Source organism: Aedes aegypti, chromosome 2, assembly GCF_002204515.2.
Source record: "Aedes aegypti strain LVP_AGWG chromosome 2, AaegL5.0 Primary Assembly, whole genome shotgun sequence".
NCBI lineage: Eukaryota > Metazoa > Arthropoda > Insecta > Diptera > Culicidae > Aedes > Aedes aegypti.
In genome coordinates, this window is record NC_035108.1 from 227,685,510 (window position 1) to 227,713,301 (window position 27,792).

General features: G+C 38.4%; 1 protein-coding gene across 9 annotated transcripts in view; it reads right to left on the reverse strand.

The window, feature by feature from the left end:
• The window catches only part of LOC5572048 (F-actin-uncapping protein LRRC16A), a 147,385-nt gene extending 124,360 nt beyond the window's left edge, over positions 1 to 23,025 (reverse strand). For 4 of the 9 annotated variants that reach the window (XM_021844257.1, XM_021844261.1, XM_021844259.1 and 1 more), the window contains exon 1: positions 22,804 to 23,023. In XM_021844257.1, coding sequence (XP_021699949.1) covers positions 22,804 to 22,840 — 37 coding nt within the window. In that variant the 5' untranslated portion in view covers positions 22,841 to 23,023. Of the gene's footprint in view, positions 1 to 22,803 lie in introns of all 9 variants that reach the window. The other 5 variants (XM_021844262.1, XM_021844260.1, XM_021844253.1 and 2 more) reach the window with 5 other exon arrangements.
• Positions 23,026 to 27,792: the final 4,767 nt, after the last annotated feature.

Here is a 27,792-nt window from a genome sequence, read left to right on the forward strand (position 1 = left end):
GAAAAAGCATTCGACAGTGTCTGGCATGAAGGTTTGATTGTAAAATTTAAAAACTTTAATTTTCCAACATACATTGTTAGAATAATTCAAAGTTATCTAAGTAGATGAAAAAAACGAATTTAGTACTATACCATTAATCGAAATACGCGTATCTGTCAAAGGATACAAACTCTAGTGGAATTAAATGGTATAGTACTAAATTCGGTTTTTTCATCTACTTATAGGTATTCTACTAAATAGCTCAAAGATTTATTATCAAAGTTATCTGTCAAATCTTACACTTCAGGTTAATTATCAGAACTCCAGATCTGAAAGACTTCCTGTAAGAGCTGGTGTTCCCCAAGGCAGGATTTTGGGACCAATATTATACAATATTTTCACATCTGACTTACCTGAGTTACTCAGGGATGTCAAAAGTCCTTGTTTGCGGATGACACAGGCCTCTCCGCCAAAGGACGAAGCCTGCGTGTCATCTGTAGTCGATTGCAAAAATGGAAGATTTCTCCTAATGCTTCCAAAACTCAAATATTTTTTTTTTTTTTTTGTCGGTAGCGATAGGGGTAGTACTAGCACTCTTAATCTGCCCTAAGCTCCTTCCCAGCATTTGCTTTTATAAGCCTATATTGCGTTCATCACACAGACGTTCCTAAGCAATGTTGCTCAAATGGTCACTGTGTACGCTAGCAGCAATCAGCCCTTGCCGTAGTTTTGCAGTCTAGTAGTTCAGACTACTATCGAACTTTGATAAGGCCTGACATGCTACTAGAGTGGTTAAAGTGAAGAACGAAATAGTTTTATTAAGAGGTCCTCATTCCCCATTTCATTTCATCACTCACTATCGTCACTTTTATTTTCGACACTATCACGTATATCACCGATTATCACTCATCAACTTTCGTGATACACTTCAGATATACTTTCCATTATATTACTTTTCACATCACACCATTTTCATATAAATTCATTGTTTTTACCATTTACAATCCGTTAGTATTACTAAGTAATTAAAAGATATTCAATTTAAATGTTTCATTATTTTTGTTGCTGTAGAGTCATTACTATTCAAATTACAAATTAGCACTATCAAGAAAGTTACTGTAAAAAAATCACTTCGATCCATTCTTCTGCACTTGCTGTCATTATTAACATTTTTATCATGCACGTTTGATGAACTAGGCAATAAAGTTTATATTCAGAGAAATGATTGCACAATGTATTATGGCCATTACTAAATTAGTAGAGTTCACATCATTATTATTATATTTTTAACAAAACCATCAGAATCACTTCCACTTTCATTTTCAAATTTTAATCACCATAGATTTTATTATAAAATCACTATTAGCACCTTCACAATCACTAAATTTAATAACGACGAGTGTAACGCACTGTTCCACCAAACACCCATTCTTATGTTGCATTATAAAACGATTGATCACACGTTGGCTTCGAAACATAACCACCATTGCTGATTAGTACAAAGGATGCTACAGCTCGTGTGAACGAACTGAAACATCAACAACCAGCACTAGTTTATAAGTAACTAATGAGCCCTGGCGGTCCCTCCGTTCGAAGAGGACCTGATAATATGCCGAAACATTAACAGATCCTCCGCCTGAATGCAGCCGTTTCATGATAAATCATGAACCGTTGGAGGTGTGCCAAAGTATTGGGAAGGTGATATGTTTCACAGACGGGTATTATTATGGTGCACCTTCTACTTTGGCACCGTCCAACCCTGTGATCGTGGCCAGGGCCAAAACTCAACTAATAATATTCCCACATAAACCAAAAGCTCTTTATTTGAAACCTCCAAGTAGACATGTTGTCACGATGAGAGGGGTTCCAATAAATTGGTCAGATGAAGTTAAGGTGAAACAGTTTGGAATCAACTTCTAAGATTGCACTAAAAGTTCAATGGCACAAATCTCGCGAAGGAAGCATCCAACAACGATGTACTTTTTATTTTGGCTTTGTGCACTAACCGAAAGCTTAAAAAAAGAAGATCAGAAACGTTTGTTATCTATTGTTTCAGTTTAGTGCCTTTGAAAACAAAAGTCGGCCATTTTGCTGGCCATCTTTGGACTCCGAGATGTTTCACCTTAAGTATCTAGGGCTCATGCTAGATAAGAATTTAACTTTCAAAAATCACATTGAGGGCATTCAAGCCAAATGTAATAAATATGTAAAATGTCTCTATCCCCTTATTAATACAAAATCAAAACTTTGTCTTAAGAACAAGCTTTTGATATTCCAACAAATTTTCAGGCCAGCCCTGTTGTCTACTTCTTCTTTCTGGCATTACGTCCCCACTGGGACAGAGCCTGCTTCTCAGCTTAGTGTTCTTATGAGCACTTCCACAGTTATTAACTGAGAGCTTACTGTGCCAATGACCATTTTTGCATGCGTATATCGTGTGGCAGGTACGAAGATACTCTATGCCCTGGGAAGTCGAGAAAATTTCCAACCCGAAAAGATCCTCGACCGGTGGGATTCGAACCCACGACCCTCAGCATGGTCATGCTGAATAGCTGCGCGTTTACCGCAACGGCTATCTGGGCCAGCCCTGTTGTATGCTGTACCAATATGGACTAGCTGTTGTAATACCAGAAAGAAAGCTCTGCAGAGAATTCAGAATAAAATTTTGAAAATGATTCTGAGGCTTCCTCCCTGGTATAGTACCAATGAGTTACATAGAATATCCAATGTTAAAACAGTGGAACAAATGTCAAATAAAATCATCAATAATTTCAGGCAAAAATCGTTACAATCTTCTATTGCCACGATTAATGCGTTATATGTTTAGGTTAAGTTAGGTTAAGTATATTCAAAGCGTTTTTTTTTCTTTTATAAGCAGGTGAAATCAACTCACCTGTAAAAAAAATTCAACAAAACTGTTAACAAAATGTTAATAAAATCTTAAATTTGTTTTACCAAATTAGGATGATAGTGTTGTCTAATGACACAGAACTCCTAGATATAAGAAATGAATGTAATGTTTGGAACAGAGGCGTCGCGTCCACATGTGCAACACGTGCACTGCACGCAGCAATTCGTTCATCCTAACCACCTACAATATGTACTATTTTTGAAGTACGATTCTATAATTCTCTCAATAAAATTTAGCCCATTTCAATTATCTGTATTACTGACAGCTTGCAACGCATTTTTCACATATCAAAATACCATGCCCACACAGTTACGGATCACCCACAGTGACGGATCACTTTGGCGTTCAACATCGGATAACTCGCTCAAAACATAAACGTTGGCGTAAAACATATTTTTCCCATGTTACACTATTTGTCTTCTACCATTTGTAATGTTAAGCACAACATTCAACCGCTAAATAACGGTGTTTTTGACAAATGTTTAGTTGGTACCAAACAGCTATCATTATATGGTCGTTTTCTGTAAGAAGTGCCGTCAGCATTCATAAGCTCCCACAGGTGGTAAAATTCAAATGTTATAGCATATTTTATGCTCGTTCGCTTCGATTTAGTATGAATTCATCTTTGGAAAACATTTTTCTTGATTGTTGATTCTAAATACTGAATATTAGCACTTCTAACTAGTGATCCATAATATGGACCAGGAAATGATTGTTTACCACGGTTATGGATCACTACCAAAGAATGTAGATTTCTGCTATTTTATGCATTGGATTCGACATTTTCATACAATAGCACTAAGGAAACTAATAAAACATCAAGGTTTGTAAATTTCATTTTTTAGCAAACAAAAATGGGTGGAAAACTTGTGTGGAGCGAAAACAGTTCATGTCTCAGTTACTACAATGCAGTATCACAAAAAAAGGGCATTTTACCCTTGTTTCCAGCTCTAACACTGCTATTTTGCAGTAAAATATGACACATTGTTAACTTTCGCCATACCATGCAATACAGATGCATCGAGTTGAAAATCTCTTGATTTTGCGCACTGATCCGTAATATGTCACAATTTGATCCATAATATGAAAATTGATCCATAATATGGTTTTCAGGAACCGATACAATTTTTAATTTTCATGCAATCCTATGTAAATATTACACCCAAAAACAATTTACAAACCGAAGTTCCAATTTGAAACGATTCGATTCGTGCTTTTAAATTACAATTCTACGTTTTCCATGTCGTTTTGTTGAATTTTATAGGTTTGACTCCACACTATTTGATCCATAACTGTGGGGTCATGGTATTAGTTGTTATTTTTGCTATGCAAATTAAATGAAAAACATGTTTGGTGCGGCGCGAGATATGTGACCTTATTTTCTCCACGCGCTCAGCGCCGTGCATGCTACGCAACACTTTGTTCCACGCTACACGTTGCTGCTGTGACAATGGAACCCAACGTGTGCACTCTCATCGGGAAACGCGCTGCCTTGTATTGTACACGCAATTCTGAATATGTGGTAGAATGCTTTTTGAACTACAGATGCCAGTGTGTAAGTAGCCAAAGCGTCAACTCTGGCCGGTGCACAGTCTTGATCAGGCTTGATAATTCTCCTCAAAATCATCAGAGTTCGGTGACTTACTCTAGAGCAGCGTGCTGCCTTTGCCTCTTTGCGAGGGAGCGAAAAAATGCTAAGCAGAGAGGCAACAAAAAATGAGCGAGGAAGATGTAGCACAAAAAAAAACCGAGTAAAATTCCATCAAAAAAGGGTGCTCTCACAACTCCCCGAGGACTGTCTGTTCGGGCGGCAGACTCGAGAGTTCGTTTGAAGTGTGAGTGATGGTGAGCATCGCAACAAGAGAGAGAGAGTGCCTGAAAAAATCCTCGCATTTTTCTGCACTCTGACTCGAATCGCTTGAGGATCTGTGTTGAAAATTTTGAGTTTATTTTTTTCTCCTCAGAAAAACGGCAAAATCGCCTCCTCTTTGCATCGCAGAGGAGTTTCTATCAAGCCTGGTCTTGATACATCATCCATCAAAGCGAGCGTGCGGATGGGGAGACAAGAGAGAAATCAATACACGAGAGAGATCCATTTTGTTTGCTGCCTTCGCGCTTTCAGCATCACCACGCTTGTGGTGTGAAGCACTGGCGCGATTTTTCAGATGAATGACGGTAAGAAGTTTCAGTAAGTTTGGAACTCAGTACTCGCGCTGTTTTTTGTGCAATACTGGTTAAAAACCTCGCTTTCAACATACAGTATTAGCGCGGTGGTATATGCGATGGTCAATCAGAAGACAACCAGAAAATGTATTCAAAAGCGTTGACACCCTCCGGCATTTTCACGCTTGTGGTGTGGTTTAAAAGCGAGCTTTTTTCATGATACATGCACTAAGTACACGATGCGACCGATCTTGAATTAATTCTATGAAAGGATATGTGGGCTATGATCCCAACCCTGTATTGCAATATTAGCTAGAATCCAGTGCTTCATAAATCGAAACTGATTACTCGCAAAATTCGAATTATTGTCATATCACAATTTGCTAATAATAATGACTAATCATTAAAATTGAAAAAATGTTGGTTTAATTGATAAATCAAGACGATAAACAACCTGATTAGCATCTTAAATGTTTTGACTCAATTGATGGGCTAGATAAAAATTCTATTTGAAAACGAAGGTTAGTTAAGACTGATTATTACCTTACAAAAAAAAAGGATTGAGTCCAAGGTATACCTTATAATGAAAAAATATAAAATAACACTAAATTAGAAGTGCACGTGCACAGGTTTCTAATTAGGTCACGCGACGCCTCTGGTTTGGAATGATACTAATAAAGAAAATAAAAAAAAAATGATCTACGTGATTTTTCACGTAGCAATGACGTTTGGATTTTTTTGAGTGCAAAGAAGCGAAAATCACTGATGTGAATGTTACAGGGCTGGTATTGCGAATATTTCGTAAAATTTTACTTTCGTCCTCTTTCGTCGAGTTAGTTGCGCGCCGGCCAGTTACGCGCCAGTGTTACGCGCAACCCAGATCCATTGTGTGTGGCCAACGAAAACGAGGACAAAGGTTAAAACTGGTCTACCAGCTGACCGTTGTGAAGTGTTTATGCATGCTGCAAGGTACGGGTATACATTTTGGTCCGCTTAAATATTAATTGACTGTGATATTTACACAAGTTGCGAAAACTTTTCTTAATTTTTCTGTTGTATTATTAATTGTGCGCCAGGTAGTTGCGCGCAGTGTTGTGTGGATTGAATGCCACCGTTAAGCGCAGATTTGCTCTTAGCAGGGAAAATAAGCGCACTGTCCATGATAAGAGATTCACCCTGGCGCATAACTGTTTGACAGTCACAAAAAAGAGAGAAACTAAAATATATCTCAAGAAGCGCAATAGCAGACAGACAGCAAAATAATAGTGACTTTAGTGGCCAAAATGATTAACAAAAATGATTAAAAAGTGAATTGAAAACTACAAGCATTAGTCATAAAAATTACTAGAAATGAAAATACGTTCTATGTGTATATTAATTAATCTGCATCGTAGTACTGGTTCCACCTTTCAATCGCCTCGCGACCGTCCGTCAAGATGCTCCCATCCTTACCCCGGCACATTTCAGCTCGCGGCACGAAGCCTTTGCGGGATGTGTTAAGCTTCTGTTAGAACTTCCGCGTTTCTTGAGAACGGTACAACAACTACATCTCTTGGCATTCCTCCTCTTCCAGGCGGCGCTTTTGCTGTTTCCGCTTCAGTCTGTATCGTTCCACGTTTTGTCGCGTACCATGCTGCAGCATTGCAGCCCGCGCTGCATTCTTCTGCTCTAAAACTTCCTGGCACTCTTCGTCGAACCAATCGTTTCTTCAGCTCCGTTTCACATATCCGACAATGCTTTCGGCAGCGTCGTTAACGGCTCCTTTGACTGTCCTTCAGAAGTCCTCAAGAGGGGCCCTGTCGAGCTTGCCCTCATTCGGCAACGCTGCCTCAAGATGTTGCGCGTACGCATTTGCGAAATCCGGTTGTTTCAGGCGCGCTAGATTGCGCCGAGGCGGGCGTCGGTACCGTACATCGTTGATGACGGATAGTTTTGGGCGCAGTTTCATCATCACCAGGTAGTGGTCGGAGTCAATGTAAGCGCCACGATAGTTTCTGACGTCGGTTATGTCGGAGAAGTGCCGTCCATCAATCAAAACGTGGTCGATTTGCGATTCTGTCTGCTGAGGTGATCTCCAGGTGTACCGATAGGAGTGGTTGTGCTGGAAATAGGTGCTACGAATGGCCATATTTTCGTACTCGCGTTCGAGCTGCGCGTAAAATGCGTCCTTGTCATCATCAGTGCTTCCGGAGTGTGGACTATGCACGTTGATTATGATGAAGTTAAAGAATCGGCCTTTGATTGATCGGCCTCCAACCGATCACGCGCCTTCGCCTCAGCTTGCGTGTGTTGCCGCAGCTCTGGTAGATGGTATGATAACCTCTAAACGTTCGCACCATTGCTCCTGTCCAGCACACCTTCGGCAGCCCTACGATGTAGAAACCGCGGATCTTCAGTACATCGGAGAGCATGCGAGTGCTTTCGATGAAGTTGAGAGATTTGCAGTTCTACGTACCGAGATTTTAATCGCTAGGGTAATTTGCCCATTATTGCGGTATTCCCTATTATTGCGGTATAAGAATTAAACCCTCATTATTTATCGAAAACTCTATTTTCTATGGATATTATTGATGATAATGAAAGCTTATAGTATTTCCAAGCTGTACCAGATAAATTATTTAGAAATTGAACGATTTTGATCGTTGGAAGAACAGTTTTAAATTATGCATCAAGAAAATCCTATATTTTTAACCAGCCCCTCTATCTACGGACGGGATTTCATAAGCGTGAATTTTTAAGTTTGGAACCAAAACAATTATATGCAGCGGGTATATCAGTTCAGTATGGATGTAGTTACATGCTAGATATTGAATTTTGAACAAAAGTTTTATATTTTTGAGAAAAAGCATATACCGCAATAATAGGACAATGAAAATAGCTTTTTGCCTATTATTGCGGTATCTGTAAACCTGTATGTAAAATTCGATATTTCAATAGTCATTTTGAATGTAATTGCTGGAAACATTAATTATATTATTAGGATACTATTTTGTGACATAATTTTGTGTCATTCATACATTTATTTAGTCAAACAAAAGATTTCTGTTTATCTTTATCCTGTAGTCGCTCTTATTTACAAATATATTGCAAATAAACACAATGTTTTACCAAAAATATTACGTGAACTGATTGAAAATGCCAACGATACGTTGAAAAACTAAGATACAAAATGATCGCAAGGAAGCAATCTTTTAAAATTGCATTGGATTGGTGAAAGCTAGTGAAAAATATTTTCAAAAGCACTAAACTTGTAGGTTATACTTAAGTCAACAAATTTATTTATTATATAGCGATTAGTGGTCACAGATGGAAGAACCTTGTCTGTTCACATTAACATTGTCCAGGAGATAAAACCGGCAGAATCATTCGATTCTGTTGATTTGTTTTCGAATCGTGACATAAAGTAATGAATTAGCTTTCTTTATAGATATGTCCAAAGTCACACAAACTGACAGTACCGTGCAGTGTCATTAACATGGAGGGAGCATAATTTCAATTCTCAAACATTGTATGGCATTGAATGTATACTGAATGTATTAAAAACTATGATTTTTGGTATACCGCAATAATAGGACGACACTACCGCAATAATAGGACGAAATATCGCAATAATAGGACAAAGGAAGAGCTTCAGATTTATGTTAAAAAAATGTATGTTTGATTCCAAAAATTACTTTTTTAGTTCACTATACTCCACATAAAGGATAGTTTTAATACTTCACAGTGCAAAATACTATAAAATTTAGGTTTTGGACAGTGGAATACAATTTTAGTTTCAACACCGTGCTTAAGTCCTCCATAATAGGACGGATACCCTACTCCATTTCCGTCGCTGTGGTCATTGCCGATGGTGCCGGTCCGTATTCTCTCGTTCAGAGGCGACTCGTAACCTCACTTTTTATCTGTTCTACGCATCTAAAAATGCCATTTTCGGCAAATTGAGATCATAAAGCAAATAGTAAATGATTGGAATCTTCATTTCTAGCAAATCTTCATTTGATACATAGATGCAAATTGGTTGCGTAAAGTCAAGAATGTCTATTCGTGGAACAAGTAGATTTGAGGTTAGGGAATCGCCACTGCTCTCGTTGACGTTCCTGTGCTGATGTGTTTTTAACGTTAAGAGCTGTTAGATACAATCGTAAATTTTAAGTTTCTATACAAAAGATGATAATGTACCTAACAGCTCGTCAAATGATATGTCAAATGATACAAAGAAGGGGGATGGTGGGTGTCGAAAATTGACAATTTTTCGCGTTATGAAATTTGTGAACAAACCCTTGTTTATTGCCCATTGCACCAAAGACAAATTAAAGACCTTTATGTCCCTTGCAGTTGCTCAATATTTTATGGCTCATAAGGTAATCTAGATTGCCGTGAAAAGTGTATTGCGATCTGTCAAACTTGGGTACCTTTTGCACTACCGAGGGACCAAATGCAGTACTAGAAGTGCTACCTAATCTGAGCCCGAGTGGGACGGACCTAATTGCCCGGTGACGTCATCAGAAAATCGCTCTCTTTCCCTCATTCGGGAAATCTGAAAACAATGGTGCCAGTACCTGTCAAAGTTGACAGGTACTGGCACCATTGTTTTCAAGTTTTGTTGCAGAGCGAAAGAGATAATTTCGCCGTGAAATGCCTAATAATAACAAATATCTAATCTGAAAAGCTAACCCAGCCTTGATTTCCATTATCATCAGATCACGAAAAAAGTGACTTTAGTGACTATTTTCCTGAAAAAAGTGACTTTAGTGACTTTTTGTTGGAAATAGTTACTTTTTAGTGACGAGGTCGAAAAAAGTTACCTGCCCTGATGTTAGTAGTTATTACGTCGACAACTATTTTAACACTACCAGGAAAACCTCGCTTGTCGTACACAGTACGAGGAAGACGGAATCACAGGCTCAAATTCACGAGCGCCCTTGAAGAATTTCTTAAAGAGCATCACTAACTTTCGGAGAAGTGGCGCATTCGGGGAACTGGTTTTCGGGGTAATTTGCCTTCCATGTTGAAATAGGGCTCTCCGAATTTTGATTCACACGTGTCTGGATTTATGGGATTTATAGACAAGACTTGCTGCAGATATCCGGGTTTAAGGACAAAACAAGACAAAAGTTTCTGTATTTTCATTATTTTCATGATATTATCATATTTTTTTGTATCGTAAAATTTATCATTTTCACTAATCTCTACCAATAAACTGTTGGTTGCATAAACATATTTTATAAAATTCAGAAAGAAACTTATTAAAAATGGGGCATGAACATTTATGACTGCTCAAGTCAAGACTAACAATTCAAAAGGCCTCATCTCCAAAACGTAAACAATGAGAAAAATGCAATCTTGTTTTGTCAAACAATAAATCAAATTTAAATTATGAATTCTAGCATTTTATGTTATTTTATCGTCCAGAAAGTCGATGGATAAACTGATTTATAGGTATGAATATTCATTACTATCATTTTAGCAAAAAATCCTGCTAAAAAAACGAGTCAAAGGAAATGAGGCTTTTATTTCACCAAAAGCTGTGCAGCCCTTTTCATTTGTGGCCATAGACGCCGGTCGACGCTGATGAGGCCTGTGAGTTGACGCCTTTGTTTACTCTAAAATGTGTTGAGGCCTTCTAGTTGTGGCTTGTTTTTTCATAATCTTCAGATGTGGCCTTTTGAAAATCATTCAAAATTCATGATAAAATACGATAATTGAAGTGTAGAAGAGTGTTACGTGGTAAAGCAAGGTACATGGGATCTCTGCAGCAAGAGGAGATTCGTGCGGTCGATTAAATATGTGATTTATTCAATCATCGTCATCGATAAACATAATGGACAAACATAATGGATGTGCTAGGCGAGAGTGTCGTCGAGCAATTGTATGGAAATATTTGTTCAATTGAAGTAATATTTCAATTGAACGTTATGTTTCATGCAATTGTAACGAAATCCTGTTGTTATCAATAAGTCGTGAAGTACAGACATGCTGACACAGGTATTATTAGGTAGTATGATACAAAATACATCACTCCACAGGAACCCGACGGAAAATTTGATTATGTTCGCCGTTGAGACTATCGCTGTGTAAAATAATACATGGCGCGGAGCGGCAGTTTGGAATCAACTTCTAAGATTGCACTAAAAGTTCAATGGCACAAATCTCGCGAAGGAAGCATCCAACAACGATGTACTTTTTATTTTGGCTTTGTGCACTAACCGAAAGCTTAAAAAAAGAAGATCAGAAACGTTTGTTATCTATTGTTTCAGTTTAGTGCCTTTGAAAACAAAAGTCGGCCATTTTGCTGGCCATCTTTGGACTCCGAGATGTTTCACCTTAAGTATCTAGGGCTCATGCTAGATAAGAATTTAACTTTCAAAAATCACATTGAGGGCATTCAAGCCAAATGTAATAAATATGTAAAATGTCTCTATCCCCTTATTAATACAAAATCAAAACTTTGTCTTAAGAACAAGCTTTTGATATTCCAACAAATTTTCAGGCCAGCCCTGTTGTCTACTTCTTCTTTCTGGCATTACGTCCCCACTGGGACAGAGCCTGCTTCTCAGCTTAGTGTTCTTATGAGCACTTCCACAGTTATTAACTGAGAGCTTACTGTGCCAATGACCATTTTTGCATGCGTATATCGTGTGGCAGGTACGAAGATACTCTATGCCCTGGGAAGTCGAGAAAATTTCCAACCCGAAAAGATCCTCGACCGGTGGGATTCGAACCCACGACCCTCAGCATGGTCATGCTGAATAGCTGCGCGTTTACCGCAACGGCTATCTGGGCCAGCCCTGTTGTATGCTGTACCAATATGGACTAGCTGTTGTAATACCAGAAAGAAAGCTCTGCAGAGAATTCAGAATAAAATTTTGAAAATGATTCTGAGGCTTCCTCCCTGGTATAGTACCAATGAGTTACATAGAATATCCAATGTTAAAACAGTGGAACAAATGTCAAATAAAATCATCAATAATTTCAGGCAAAAATCGTTACAATCTTCTATTGCCACGATTAATGCGTTATATGTTTAGGTTAAGTTAGGTTAAGTATATTCAAAGCGTTTTTTTTTCTTTTATAAGCAGGTGAAATCAACTCACCTGTAAAAAAAATTCAACAAAACTGTTAACAAAATGTTAATAAAATCTTAAATTTGTTTTACCAAATTAGGATGATAGTGTTGTCTAATGACACAGAACTCCTAGATATAAGAAATGAATGTAATGTTTGGAACAGAGGCGTCGCGTCCACATGTGCAACACGTGCACTGCACGCAGCAATTCGTTCATCCTAACCACCTACAATATGTACTATTTTTGAAGTACGATTCTATAATTCTCTCAATAAAATTTAGCCCATTTCAATTATCTGTATTACTGACAGCTTGCAACGCATTTTTCACATATCAAAATACCATGCCCACACAGTTACGGATCACCCACAGTGACGGATCACTTTGGCGTTCAACATCGGATAACTCGCTCAAAACATAAACGTTGGCGTAAAACATATTTTTCCCATGTTACACTATTTGTCTTCTACCATTTGTAATGTTAAGCACAACATTCAACCGCTAAATAACGGTGTTTTTGACAAATGTTTAGTTGGTACCAAACAGCTATCATTATATGGTCGTTTTCTGTAAGAAGTGCCGTCAGCATTCATAAGCTCCCACAGGTGGTAAAATTCAAATGTTATAGCATATTTTATGCTCGTTCGCTTCGATTTAGTATGAATTCATCTTTGGAAAACATTTTTCTTGATTGTTGATTCTAAATACTGAATATTAGCACTTCTAACTAGTGATCCATAATATGGACCAGGAAATGATTGTTTACCACGGTTATGGATCACTACCAAAGAATGTAGATTTCTGCTATTTTATGCATTGGATTCGACATTTTCATACAATAGCACTAAGGAAACTAATAAAACATCAAGGTTTGTAAATTTCATTTTTTAGCAAACAAAAATGGGTGGAAAACTTGTGTGGAGCGAAAACAGTTCATGTCTCAGTTACTACAATGCAGTATCACAAAAAAAGGGCATTTTACCCTTGTTTCCAGCTCTAACACTGCTATTTTGCAGTAAAATATGACACATTGTTAACTTTCGCCATACCATGCAATACAGATGCATCGAGTTGAAAATCTCTTGATTTTGCGCACTGATCCGTAATATGTCACAATTTGATCCATAATATGAAAATTGATCCATAATATGGTTTTCAGGAACCGATACAATTTTTAATTTTCATGCAATCCTATGTAAATATTACACCCAAAAACAATTTACAAACCGAAGTTCCAATTTGAAACGATTCGATTCGTGCTTTTAAATTACAATTCTACGTTTTCCATGTCGTTTTGTTGAATTTTATAGGTTTGACTCCACACTATTTGATCCATAACTGTGGGGTCATGGTATTAGTTGTTATTTTTGCTATGCAAATTAAATGAAAAACATGTTTGGTGCGGCGCGAGATATGTGACCTTATTTTCTCCACGCGCTCAGCGCCGTGCATGCTACGCAACACTTTGTTCCACGCTACACGTTGCTGCTGTGACAATGGAACCCAACGTGTGCACTCTCATCGGGAAACGCGCTGCCTTGTATTGTACACGCAATTCTGAATATGTGGTAGAATGCTTTTTGAACTACAGATGCCAGTGTGTAAGTAGCCAAAGCGTCAACTCTGGCCGGTGCACAGTCTTGATCAGGCTTGATAATTCTCCTCAAAATCATCAGAGTTCGGTGACTTACTCTAGAGCAGCGTGCTGCCTTTGCCTCTTTGCGAGGGAGCGAAAAAATGCTAAGCAGAGAGGCAACAAAAAATGAGCGAGGAAGATGTAGCACAAAAAAAAACCGAGTAAAATTCCATCAAAAAAGGGTGCTCTCACAACTCCCCGAGGACTGTCTGTTCGGGCGGCAGACTCGAGAGTTCGTTTGAAGTGTGAGTGATGGTGAGCATCGCAACAAGAGAGAGAGAGTGCCTGAAAAAATCCTCGCATTTTTCTGCACTCTGACTCGAATCGCTTGAGGATCTGTGTTGAAAATTTTGAGTTTATTTTTTTCTCCTCAGAAAAACGGCAAAATCGCCTCCTCTTTGCATCGCAGAGGAGTTTCTATCAAGCCTGGTCTTGATACATCATCCATCAAAGCGAGCGTGCGGATGGGGAGACAAGAGAGAAATCAATACACGAGAGAGATCCATTTTGTTTGCTGCCTTCGCGCTTTCAGCATCACCACGCTTGTGGTGTGAAGCACTGGCGCGATTTTTCAGATGAATGACGGTAAGAAGTTTCAGTAAGTTTGGAACTCAGTACTCGCGCTGTTTTTTGTGCAATACTGGTTAAAAACCTCGCTTTCAACATACAGTATTAGCGCGGTGGTATATGCGATGGTCAATCAGAAGACAACCAGAAAATGTATTCAAAAGCGTTGACACCCTCCGGCATTTTCACGCTTGTGGTGTGGTTTAAAAGCGAGCTTTTTTCATGATACATGCACTAAGTACACGATGCGACCGATCTTGAATTAATTCTATGAAAGGATATGTGGGCTATGATCCCAACCCTGTATTGCAATATTAGCTAGAATCCAGTGCTTCATAAATCGAAACTGATTACTCGCAAAATTCGAATTATTGTCATATCACAATTTGCTAATAATAATGACTAATCATTAAAATTGAAAAAATGTTGGTTTAATTGATAAATCAAGACGATAAACAACCTGATTAGCATCTTAAATGTTTTGACTCAATTGATGGGCTAGATAAAAATTCTATTTGAAAACGAAGGTTAGTTAAGACTGATTATTACCTTACAAAAAAAAAGGATTGAGTCCAAGGTATACCTTATAATGAAAAAATATAAAATAACACTAAATTAGAAGTGCACGTGCACAGGTTTCTAATTAGGTCACGCGACGCCTCTGGTTTGGAATGATACTAATAAAGAAAATAAAAAAAAAATGATCTACGTGATTTTTCACGTAGCAATGACGTTTGGATTTTTTTGAGTGCAAAGAAGCGAAAATCACTGATGTGAATGTTACAGGGCTGGTATTGCGAATATTTCGTAAAATTTTACTTTCGTCCTCTTTCGTCGAGTTAGTTGCGCGCCGGCCAGTTACGCGCCAGTGTTACGCGCAACCCAGATCCATTGTGTGTGGCCAACGAAAACGAGGACAAAGGTTAAAACTGGTCTACCAGCTGACCGTTGTGAAGTGTTTATGCATGCTGCAAGGTACGGGTATACATTTTGGTCCGCTTAAATATTAATTGACTGTGATATTTACACAAGTTGCGAAAACTTTTCTTAATTTTTCTGTTGTATTATTAATTGTGCGCCAGGTAGTTGCGCGCAGTGTTGTGTGGATTGAATGCCACCGTTAAGCGCAGATTTGCTCTTAGCAGGGAAAATAAGCGCACTGTCCATGATAAGAGATTCACCCTGGCGCATAACTGTTTGACAGTCACAAAAAAGAGAGAAACTAAAATATATCTCAAGAAGCGCAATAGCAGACAGACAGCAAAATAATAGTGACTTTAGTGGCCAAAATGATTAACAAAAATGATTAAAAAGTGAATTGAAAACTACAAGCATTAGTCATAAAAATTACTAGAAATGAAAATACGTTCTATGTGTATATTAATTAATCTGCATCGTAGTACTGGTTCCACCTTTCAATCGCCTCGCGACCGTCCGTCAAGATGCTCCCATCCTTACCCCGGCACATTTCAGCTCGCGGCACGAAGCCTTTGCGGGATGTGTTAAGCTTCTGTTAGAACTTCCGCGTTTCTTGAGAACGGTACAACAACTACATCTCTTGGCATTCCTCCTCTTCCAGGCGGCGCTTTTGCTGTTTCCGCTTCAGTCTGTATCGTTCCACGTTTTGTCGCGTACCATGCTGCAGCATTGCAGCCCGCGCTGCATTCTTCTGCTCTAAAACTTCCTGGCACTCTTCGTCGAACCAATCGTTTCTTCAGCTCCGTTTCACATATCCGACAATGCTTTCGGCAGCGTCGTTAACGGCTCCTTTGACTGTCCTTCAGAAGTCCTCAAGAGGGGCCCTGTCGAGCTTGCCCTCATTCGGCAACGCTGCCTCAAGATGTTGCGCGTACGCATTTGCGAAATCCGGTTGTTTCAGGCGCGCTAGATTGCGCCGAGGCGGGCGTCGGTACCGTACATCGTTGATGACGGATAGTTTTGGGCGCAGTTTCATCATCACCAGGTAGTGGTCGGAGTCAATGTAAGCGCCACGATAGTTTCTGACGTCGGTTATGTCGGAGAAGTGCCGTCCATCAATCAAAACGTGGTCGATTTGCGATTCTGTCTGCTGAGGTGATCTCCAGGTGTACCGATAGGAGTGGTTGTGCTGGAAATAGGTGCTACGAATGGCCATATTTTCGTACTCGCGTTCGAGCTGCGCGTAAAATGCGTCCTTGTCATCATCAGTGCTTCCGGAGTGTGGACTATGCACGTTGATTATGATGAAGTTAAAGAATCGGCCTTTGATTGATCGGCCTCCAACCGATCACGCGCCTTCGCCTCAGCTTGCGTGTGTTGCCGCAGCTCTGGTAGATGGTATGATAACCTCTAAACGTTCGCACCATTGCTCCTGTCCAGCACACCTTCGGCAGCCCTACGATGTAGAAACCGCGGATCTTCAGTACATCGGAGAGCATGCGAGTGCTTTCGATGAAGTTGAGAGATTTGCAGTTCTACGTACCGAGATTTTAATCGCTAGGGTAATTTGCCCATTATTGCGGTATTCCCTATTATTGCGGTATAAGAATTAAACCCTCATTATTTATCGAAAACTCTATTTTCTATGGATATTATTGATGATAATGAAAGCTTATAGTATTTCCAAGCTGTACCAGATAAATTATTTAGAAATTGAACGATTTTGATCGTTGGAAGAACAGTTTTAAATTATGCATCAAGAAAATCCTATATTTTTAACCAGCCCCTCTATCTACGGACGGGATTTCATAAGCGTGAATTTTTAAGTTTGGAACCAAAACAATTATATGCAGCGGGTATATCAGTTCAGTATGGATGTAGTTACATGCTAGATATTGAATTTTGAACAAAAGTTTTATATTTTTGAGAAAAAGCATATACCGCAATAATAGGACAATGAAAATAGCTTTTTGCCTATTATTGCGGTATCTGTAAACCTGTATGTAAAATTCGATATTTCAATAGTCATTTTGAATGTAATTGCTGGAAACATTAATTATATTATTAGGATACTATTTTGTGACATAATTTTGTGTCATTCATACATTTATTTAGTCAAACAAAAGATTTCTGTTTATCTTTATCCTGTAGTCGCTCTTATTTACAAATATATTGCAAATAAACACAATGTTTTACCAAAAATATTACGTGAACTGATTGAAAATGCCAACGATACGTTGAAAAACTAAGATACAAAATGATCGCAAGGAAGCAATCTTTTAAAATTGCATTGGATTGGTGAAAGCTAGTGAAAAATATTTTCAAAAGCACTAAACTTGTAGGTTATACTTAAGTCAACAAATTTATTTATTATATAGCGATTAGTGGTCACAGATGGAAGAACCTTGTCTGTTCACATTAACATTGTCCAGGAGATAAAACCGGCAGAATCATTCGATTCTGTTGATTTGTTTTCGAATCGTGACATAAAGTAATGAATTAGCTTTCTTTATAGATATGTCCAAAGTCACACAAACTGACAGTACCGTGCAGTGTCATTAACATGGAGGGAGCATAATTTCAATTCTCAAACATTGTATGGCATTGAATGTATACTGAATGTATTAAAAACTATGATTTTTGGTATACCGCAATAATAGGACGACACTACCGCAATAATAGGACGAAATATCGCAATAATAGGACAAAGGAAGAGCTTCAGATTTATGTTAAAAAAATGTATGTTTGATTCCAAAAATTACTTTTTTAGTTCACTATACTCCACATAAAGGATAGTTTTAATACTTCACAGTGCAAAATACTATAAAATTTAGGTTTTGGACAGTGGAATACAATTTTAGTTTCAACACCGTGCTTAAGTCCTCCATAATAGGACGGATACCCTACTCCATTTCCGTCGCTGTGGTCATTGCCGATGGTGCCGGTCCGTATTCTCTCGTTCAGAGGCGACTCGTAACCTCACTTTTTATCTGTTCTACGCATCTAAAAATGCCATTTTCGGCAAATTGAGATCATAAAGCAAATAGTAAATGATTGGAATCTTCATTTCTAGCAAATCTTCATTTGATACATAGATGCAAATTGGTTGCGTAAAGTCAAGAATGTCTATTCGTGGAACAAGTAGATTTGAGGTTAGGGAATCGCCACTGCTCTCGTTGACGTTCCTGTGCTGATGTGTTTTTAACGTTAAGAGCTGTTAGATACAATCGTAAATTTTAAGTTTCTATACAAAAGATGATAATGTACCTAACAGCTCGTCAAATGATATGTCAAATGATACAAAGAAGGGGGATGGTGGGTGTCGAAAATTGACAATTTTTCGCGTTATGAAATTTGTGAACAAACCCTTGTTTATTGCCCATTGCACCAAAGACAAATTAAAGACCTTTATGTCCCTTGCAGTTGCTCAATATTTTATGGCTCATAAGGTAATCTAGATTGCCGTGAAAAGTGTATTGCGATCTGTCAAACTTGGGTACCTTTTGCACTACCGAGGGACCAAATGCAGTACTAGAAGTGCTACCTAATCTGAGCCCGAGTGGGACGGACCTAATTGCCCGGTGACGTCATCAGAAAATCGCTCTCTTTCCCTCATTCGGGAAATCTGAAAACAATGGTGCCAGTACCTGTCAAAGTTGACAGGTACTGGCACCATTGTTTTCAAGTTTTGTTGCAGAGCGAAAGAGATAATTTCGCCGTGAAATGCCTAATAATAACAAATATCTAATCTGAAAAGCTAACCCAGCCTTGATTTCCATTATCATCAGATCACGAAAAAAGTGACTTTAGTGACTATTTTCCTGAAAAAAGTGACTTTAGTGACTTTTTGTTGGAAATAGTTACTTTTTAGTGACGAGGTCGAAAAAAGTTACCTGCCCTGATGTTAGTAGTTATTACGTCGACAACTATTTTAACACTACCAGGAAAACCTCGCTTGTCGTACACAGTACGAGGAAGACGGAATCACAGGCTCAAATTCACGAGCGCCCTTGAAGAATTTCTTAAAGAGCATCACTAACTTTCGGAGAAGTGGCGCATTCGGGGAACTGGTTTTCGGGGTAATTTGCCTTCCATGTTGAAATAGGGCTCTCCGAATTTTGATTCACACGTGTCTGGATTTATGGGATTTATAGACAAGACTTGCTGCAGATATCCGGGTTTAAGGACAAAACAAGACAAAAGTTTCTGTATTTTCATTATTTTCATGATATTATCATATTTTTTTGTATCGTAAAATTTATCATTTTCACTAATCTCTACCAATAAACTGTTGGTTGCATAAACATATTTTATAAAATTCAGAAAGAAACTTATTAAAAATGGGGCATGAACATTTATGACTGCTCAAGTCAAGACTAACAATTCAAAAGGCCTCATCTCCAAAACGTAAACAATGAGAAAAATGCAATCTTGTTTTGTCAAACAATAAATCAAATTTAAATTATGAATTCTAGCATTTTATGTTATTTTATCGTCCAGAAAGTCGATGGATAAACTGATTTATAGGTATGAATATTCATTACTATCATTTTAGCAAAAAATCCTGCTAAAAAAACGAGTCAAAGGAAATGAGGCTTTTATTTCACCAAAAGCTGTGCAGCCCTTTTCATTTGTGGCCATAGACGCCGGTCGACGCTGATGAGGCCTGTGAGTTGACGCCTTTGTTTACTCTAAAATGTGTTGAGGCCTTCTAGTTGTGGCTTGTTTTTTCATAATCTTCAGATGTGGCCTTTTGAAAATCATTCAAAATTCATGATAAAATACGATAATTGAAGTGTAGAAGAGTGTTACGTGGTAAAGCAAGGTACATGGGATCTCTGCAGCAAGAGGAGATTCGTGCGGTCGATTAAATATGTGATTTATTCAATCATCGTCATCGATAAACATAATGGACAAACATAATGGATGTGCTAGGCGAGAGTGTCGTCGAGCAATTGTATGGAAATATTTGTTCAATTGAAGTAATATTTCAATTGAACGTTATGTTTCATGCAATTGTAACGAAATCCTGTTGTTATCAATAAGTCGTGAAGTACAGACATGCTGACACAGGTATTATTAGGTAGTATGATACAAAATACATCACTCCACAGGAACCCGACGGAAAATTTGATTATGTTCGCCGTTGAGACTATCGCTGTGTAAAATAATACATGGCGCGGAGCGGCTGAAGTATAACTTGTATTTGCTTAGTAAATTTGAAACATTTTTTCGTAATTTTAGTTGCAATTTTGATGTTTGTTTAATAGGCCTCAACTCGGTTTCAAGTAAATATAGAAATGGGGCCTTTTTGGGAAAAGGTCGCATTTGCGATGAATATCCTAATTATCGGGAAATGAGATGGGGCCTTTTAGAAAAATGATATTTTTTCAACTTTCATGCATATTTTTGCATGACTATTGTATGTTACAGTAAGAATAGGCTCTTATACACTTAAATCAGCAGAAACCCGATTTGTTTACATTTTGGACTTGAGGCCTTTTCAATTGTTGGTCTTGAAGTGTCCGGATATTGATGCAGCACAGTAGTGACTTTTTAGTGACCAGGTCGAAAAAAGTGACTCGCTACTAGCCCTGCATTCTCTACTCGGGAAAACTTTTGTTAGGTCAAACAAGAATTTGAGATTTACTACGGAAGATCTCTGCTGTTTTAGCGCAAATTGGCCACTTATAAAAATTCTGACGTAGAATATCACTATCAGATTCTTATCTATTCCCAAGATTTCTTTTTCTTCTATGAAATGGCTGGAATGGGTGCTCCGGAGGGCTATTCATGAATCATCCGAACCGATTTACGTTGTATGCACGAACGTTTTTTGCCTTCATACGATATAGAAAAAAAAGTGCACTGAGCCTATTACATGAGAACATCAGCTAAGTAGATTCAATAGTAATTACCCAATTACAAAAATAAATAAGATACTCCCATTAGACATTATCAATAAAAACAGGTATTCCAGGGGTTCCCAAACTTTTTGTAATCACGGCGCCCTTTGACATTTTTTTATCAGAAGCGCGGCGCACTATTATCATTTTATACAAAAATATGAATATTTTCGACAAAGTTTCTGCCAGACTTTTCATGCTAGAACAAAATCTTCTTTTGCAAAAAGTACGTTCTTTGATAATTCAATAAAATTATTGATATGAAAAACAATTGCACATTTTTTTTACAAAAATAGGAATCTGCAAAAAATATTAAATTATATTTTGAACTATCACAGTTTCTGGTGTTTCTGGATCCTGTAGTGAACCTTAAATTCTTGCTAAATTTGCGCCGCTTGTATTGTAAAAGCATAAAAATAGAAAAAACGGTAAATTTTGATCGACGCAGGATTTAAAAAAAATCGTCAAAGGATTCCTTTCAATTCGAGGCTATAAAAATGTCTTTACATTTGCGAAAGATTTTAACATGGTTAACATTTATGCATCAGAATAAGAAATAAGAAAAGTTAAATTGTTTCTCCCAGTGTTGTGAAACCCCCTTCTCGATATAACTAAGCGACTTCAATTTTGATAAGGAGAATAAAAATTATGGCATTTTCCAGGTTAATTTACTTTTTGACATATGATCGCAGAAATGAGCCAGCCTAGGGCTGCAATTCTCTTAAACAATTAATAACATAAGTTCTTCCGTTTCTATGAAAATGTGTAGTATAACTCAGGTAAACAGAGGAAGAGCAAGCAAGCAAGATGAAAAAATCATAGTGGAGCTTTTAACAACACAATGTAACTCCATCCAGCCTGAAGATCTGTTTGTTACTGAGATCCCTACCAGCAAGGTTGTGACTATAGCGTAATAACAATTTGATATCATTTATAGAGGATGTTGTTTCAGAACTTCATCAATATATAAACTCTGAGAAAGTTTTAACTAATCCTACAGAAAACTCTATTACAGTAGACGTTCGGTCGGTGCAAACGGTTTACGGCTGCAATGCTTTTTAACTGCAAGTCCGGTAACTGCAACAATTCTCCAGTTATCGCACCACCAAACGTCAAAATGGTGCGCCATGTTAGCCCCTATTAGCCCAAATGAACAGTCGAATGAATTTCACGTTCATTTTACGTCAGTTGATGGGTTGTTGACGTTTGTCAGTCGTTGCAGTTATCGAATTTCGTTCGCTAAGTGAAACGTAAACATGTTGCAGTAGCCGAACGTCTACTGTATATACCTTTACAATGTTTGTCAACATAAATTTGGAACATGGAATTTGAAAAACTTTGAACATAGATATTATTATTTTTTGAACTGGTGAGCGATATCTCAAAGCTATCTTAATGTTTTCACTCCCAAAAAGTTGCTTTCAACTTCTGTGGCGAGCAGCTTAATTGTCTTCTTTGTTCGATTTTCGTATTCATCTTTCGTCTGATGCTTTCGATCAATGTAATACAATTATAACATAAGTTGAGAAGGTTTGCCAGGCCTTACTTTTAATCGGCCCACGGCGCCCCTGAAAAAGATTTAAGGCGCCCCAGGGCGCCGCGGCGCACAGTTTGGGAAGCACTGAGGTATTCCATCGAATGCATTCTTGTTACTCACCATTCAAGTCTTTAGTAAGTTGAGATCTAGTTGACATTTTGGCCGCGAAATCACTTTGTTTTTAATAGATATATTATTTGACGCACAATAGTTTTCGGTTTTGAAATACTTATGTTTCAGTACAATTACGATAAATTTGCCAAACAACCAAATTTGAATGCTTCAAAACCCAATGTTGTTATCACCATTTTGCATCCTACACTGTAATTTAGCAGAACCCAACCCATTAGGGTTACACACAAAAAAACACACACAGATACAAACATATACCGAAATTTTACACGCTCGTTCAAATCTACTCAAAAGAGAGTAAGTTTGACTCACTTTTGAAGTTTCAAGTTAGCTGTTAAAAGTGAGTAACTTTATTTTATCAAAGTGAGTGACTTTTTACTCAATCATGGAAGAAAACGACCTTACTCACTTTTGAGTAAACACAAACATATTTGACTCACTTTGTAAACGTCAAAGACTTGTGAAAATTTCGGCTTCTAAGTTTAGGAGTAAACATCGCTGTTAAACAAGTGCCTGAAAACAATAGAGGTAATAAACTATAGAGGAAGAATGTCGCTGGCGTCGCTGCAGGAACATCTTTTGCTGGCGGAGATAGGTGGGGCTATAAATGTCAACGCGAAAAAGTATGCTGTTTGACACTTATGTACCCGATATGTTTCTGAGCGAGAACAAAGGGAACAGCAGCGACATTCGTCCTCTATAGTTTTCTATCTCTATTCTGAAAACGAATCATGCAAATTGTGAATATATATATGGGACACACAAAAAAACACACACAGAGACAAACATGTACCGAAAATTTACACGGAGAAATATTTTTACCTAATTTTTTAGTTTACTTTACCCAAAATTAAGTATATCGATTATAGTTTCAACCCAAAATCTCTCGGTTTTCTCTTTCTCCCACACGAATGTTGTCAAAAATAGAGAGAACTGCATCTACCCAATGTGGGTACTTTGGCCCAATAAGCCAAATTTGGGTAAATGCAACTTTTCTTATGTTTGGGTCGAAAGAACTCAATTTTGCGTTAAATCAACCCAAAATTGAGTATATTTTTCTAGTGGAATTAAAGCCAAACTACCTAGTGGGGATCTTGGAAATTTAGCCAAAATTGAGTTATTGGGCTCAACTACGGAATTGCGTTGAAACAACCCAAAATTGAGTAAAATTCCGTCTCCGTGTAGGTTTTCATTCTCACTCATTACACGGTTGTTTGTGATTACCCTTTAAAAAGTTTATTCAATAGAGATAGAAAACTATAGAGGACGAATGTCGCTGCTGTTCCCTTTGTTCTCGCTCAGAAACATGTCGGGTACATAAGTGTCAAACTACATACTTTTTCGCGTTGACATTTATAGCCCCGCCTATCTCCGCCAGCAAAAGATGTTCCTGCAGCGACGCCAGCGACATTCTTCCTCTATAGTTTATTACCTCTATTGTTTATTCAAATATTACGTAACGCAAAATTTGTCATTTTAAGACCCCCTCCCTCTTCAACGTAAAGCCTGATTTGCTGCTGAACAGGAATCGCTAAAGAAATTTCTTCCCGATTCCTTGCAGAAATTTTCTACAGCTACTCCCGTTTGAACTGACATCTCTTTTCAACTGCGTACTGCGATCAGAAAATAGCGCTTCCTTGATCGCTTCCTTGCAGGAATTTTCCATGCATCAAGATAGGCCAAGAAATTACTTGTCAGCAGCGAATCAGGCTTAAGGGTTCATTCACAAATTTCATAACGCCAAAAATGAGCATTTTTGATACCCACCCACCCCCTCGTAACGCTTTTTGTATGAATATTTTTCAAATTTTGTATGAACTGTAACATTTTAAAGACATCCACCCATCCCTTTCAGCGTTCTGAAATTTGTGAACAGGCCCTAACAATTTTGTATGGAAAATTTCAAATTTTTGTATGGACCGTAACACTATGTAAGACCCCCTCCCTCCCCCTGTTGCGGTGCGTAATATTTGAACGGTCCCAATGCTAATGGCCGGTACGCTGATCATAAGTATTGTGCAAAAGGATAGGACAAGAAACGGTCAAGGAATGATTCCGCTACCGAAATTACTTGAGCTGTATGCTGCATTTGATTCGTACGGCAGGCGTTACCGACGTTATGAAATCAGCTCTACTTCTCAGCAGCGTACAGCTCAAGTAATTTCGGTAGAGGAATCATTCCTTGACCCTTTCTTGTCCTATCCTTTTGCACAGTACTTATGATCAGCGTACCGGCCATAAACGATCACTCCGACGTCTGGTAGACGCTAGTAATGCGGCGCTTATATTAAATCCACATCCAGCGGCGGCGGTAACGCGCAGAAGATATGCGCGCATTTCAAACGCAACATCAAAATTCAAGTAGACTTGGATTTTTTCGTCCTTCAAGGATACAAATGTTTCAAATTTGCTGAATCTGAAATATTTGGTGATTTTCATTACTACTGCGACGGTATATCGACATTTTCAGATAATCGCATATCGGTATCAGGTATCAGAAGGCCGGCTCCAGAGGCACGTTCCCCGCCATTTGAGAGATTTGTGACATCGCCATATTTGAGCCTATTTCATCATCTACCCGATGAGAGAGGAAAGGGAAGGGAAAGATGGGAGGAAATAGGAGTGGGGTCCCTTGAAGAGGGAAAATCGCATAAGCGAATTAAGAGCATGTAGCTCCATACCACAATGAGTTCGAACAGCGCCCTAAAAAGGGCACTGCAAAACGCATGAGCGTAAAGAGAGCCTATAGCTCATTACCACAGCGGGTTAAGAATAACAGAAGGTCCTGAAGATTCAGGTTCTGAAATCAGTTTCACTTAATAAGTGTTTACCAAGTAATTGGAATCGCAATTACGCGAGAACTTGTCAGTTACATATCAGGTGATAAGAAGTTCCATAATCGGAATCACAACTATCACACACAAAAGTATCAACACACTGAATATTTGCCATGTGATAGTTGAGTTGGCAGTGGCCAGTCAAGGTTGTAAGCAAGCGACTGCAATTCTGCTTTGACAGATTTGTTAAATACTTAGCCACCTTTGGGATGGCTCAGTAATGTACAGACGTCCACTCGTCCCGCGAAGGGAGTTGTGAGGAACATTTCCTATAAGCAAAGTGACAAGCAATTTTGAGATCACTCGAAGCAAGGACAATTGTGTCCCAATTCACCGGAAGTGGAAAAATCCAAATCACTAGGATTTCCAATGGACGGAGAAAATCCATGGAATTGGGTCACAACCAATTCCCAGTTTGTGGAGTATAACAAATGCAAAGTCTGCGAATTTACATTCTTATGTTCATATAGAGATGTAGGCGATTTCCTACAGTAAGTAATCCAAGATTTGAACTACTTAAGCATTCCATCAGACTGGAGCTTCTCAAATTCCCAAGTAACCAATAAGCCGTAAAAATCGGCCCCAAATCAGTTCTATAGTCGATTTAAAGGCATAGTCAACTGGGCTAATTGGAACTATATCGTGATTAAGGGCCGCTCAAAAGCCACTTTTGGCGAATTATTCGGCCGATAAACGGCCTACTCGTTCCTAGTCCCTGAAGTGAGATATGTCAAAAATTTTATAGCACGTGGGCGGAGGAAAAAGAAAAAAAGAAAGTTTGTTTATCTCATGTACTTTTCTTTCTATTTCTGTCTCAGCCAAGTTGTTTTTTTTTGTTGAATGACTGCGGCCCGAACTAATGTTCTCCCATCTCCTACTATTAAATGATTCCGGTTACATTCCCATCTGCTCTATCGATGCTCTTCTGATTTACCTTGCTCAGCATTGTACATAAAGCGGTATTATCAAGGATGCTGGTAATGGCATACATTGAATGTACTTTGACCTGGATATTTAATTGCTACATTTTGTCGAAACCCAGAACAAAAATCTCATAAACAACAGGTATTATATATTCGAGAAACTCCCTGGAAAATCCCCTGAGAGCATTAAAAATAAATTTTATCCCTTTTTCCCAGTACCGCAACCCTGATCACAGTCGGTGCAATCCGGACGATCTCCGGAACGGTTGGAATGCGTGAGTTTCAGACTTTTTCGTTCGTTGCGGAGGATTCAGATAATTACGAACCTGGTATCCCGTTGTTCCGGAGACCATTCGGATTGCGATCAGGTTTACAGCACCACACCTTATACGTTTTTTAATCATCCGTAATAACAATCATGTTGCTATTCAATACCGCTTCAAATTTTGTCATTCTTGACAAATTGCATCCTCGTTCGTGATTTGTTTTGAACGAAGCCAAATTTGATTCGGGTGGCATAAACGTCATTTACACAAGCCTCTTAACAGCATTGACAGCCGTTCTGTGCTGCTTGCAGGCACAGGGCTTACGAGTACTGTGGTATAGCGTTATATACTCATATACAGCTTGTTTCAGTGCCCAAAGGTCACAGTGCCTAAAAACACTTGAAAATGTTATATAAAGCCTGTTGGCACTGAAAATCCGTTAAGCGGCCCATATACCGCTTATAACAGTGCTTAGTGGTTACCTGGGTTGATATCTGAGCTGCTCCAGATGATGTGATGAATATCAGCATTACTGACCATAATCAGCAGAAGGCCTTTTCATAGGCAGTGAACGACAACTCGTTTGAAATCATCCTTTAGGGATGGTTCATCATGTGGTAAATACACCACAAAACGAAAGACGTATTTCCTATTGAGGTCACATACAGAAATATCAATTGTGACAGCACATACATCTCTGGTTGTTAACTTAGAAATGAGTGTAGCGACGTCAGCGCTATTTACGAGCACGCATGCACGAGGCATGGCACGCCAGTATGCCATTTAATGTTTCTAAAAATAGCAAAAACTGGGTCCACTAGGTTACCTAGATAAAAGTTCACAGAAGTAAGGTTTTTGAACAAGCGCCACTTAAGCTGTACCATTTGCAAGAGTCTACAAAGATTGATCGCTGCTGACATTTTATGCTGGAGATTGATCTAACTAAGCTAT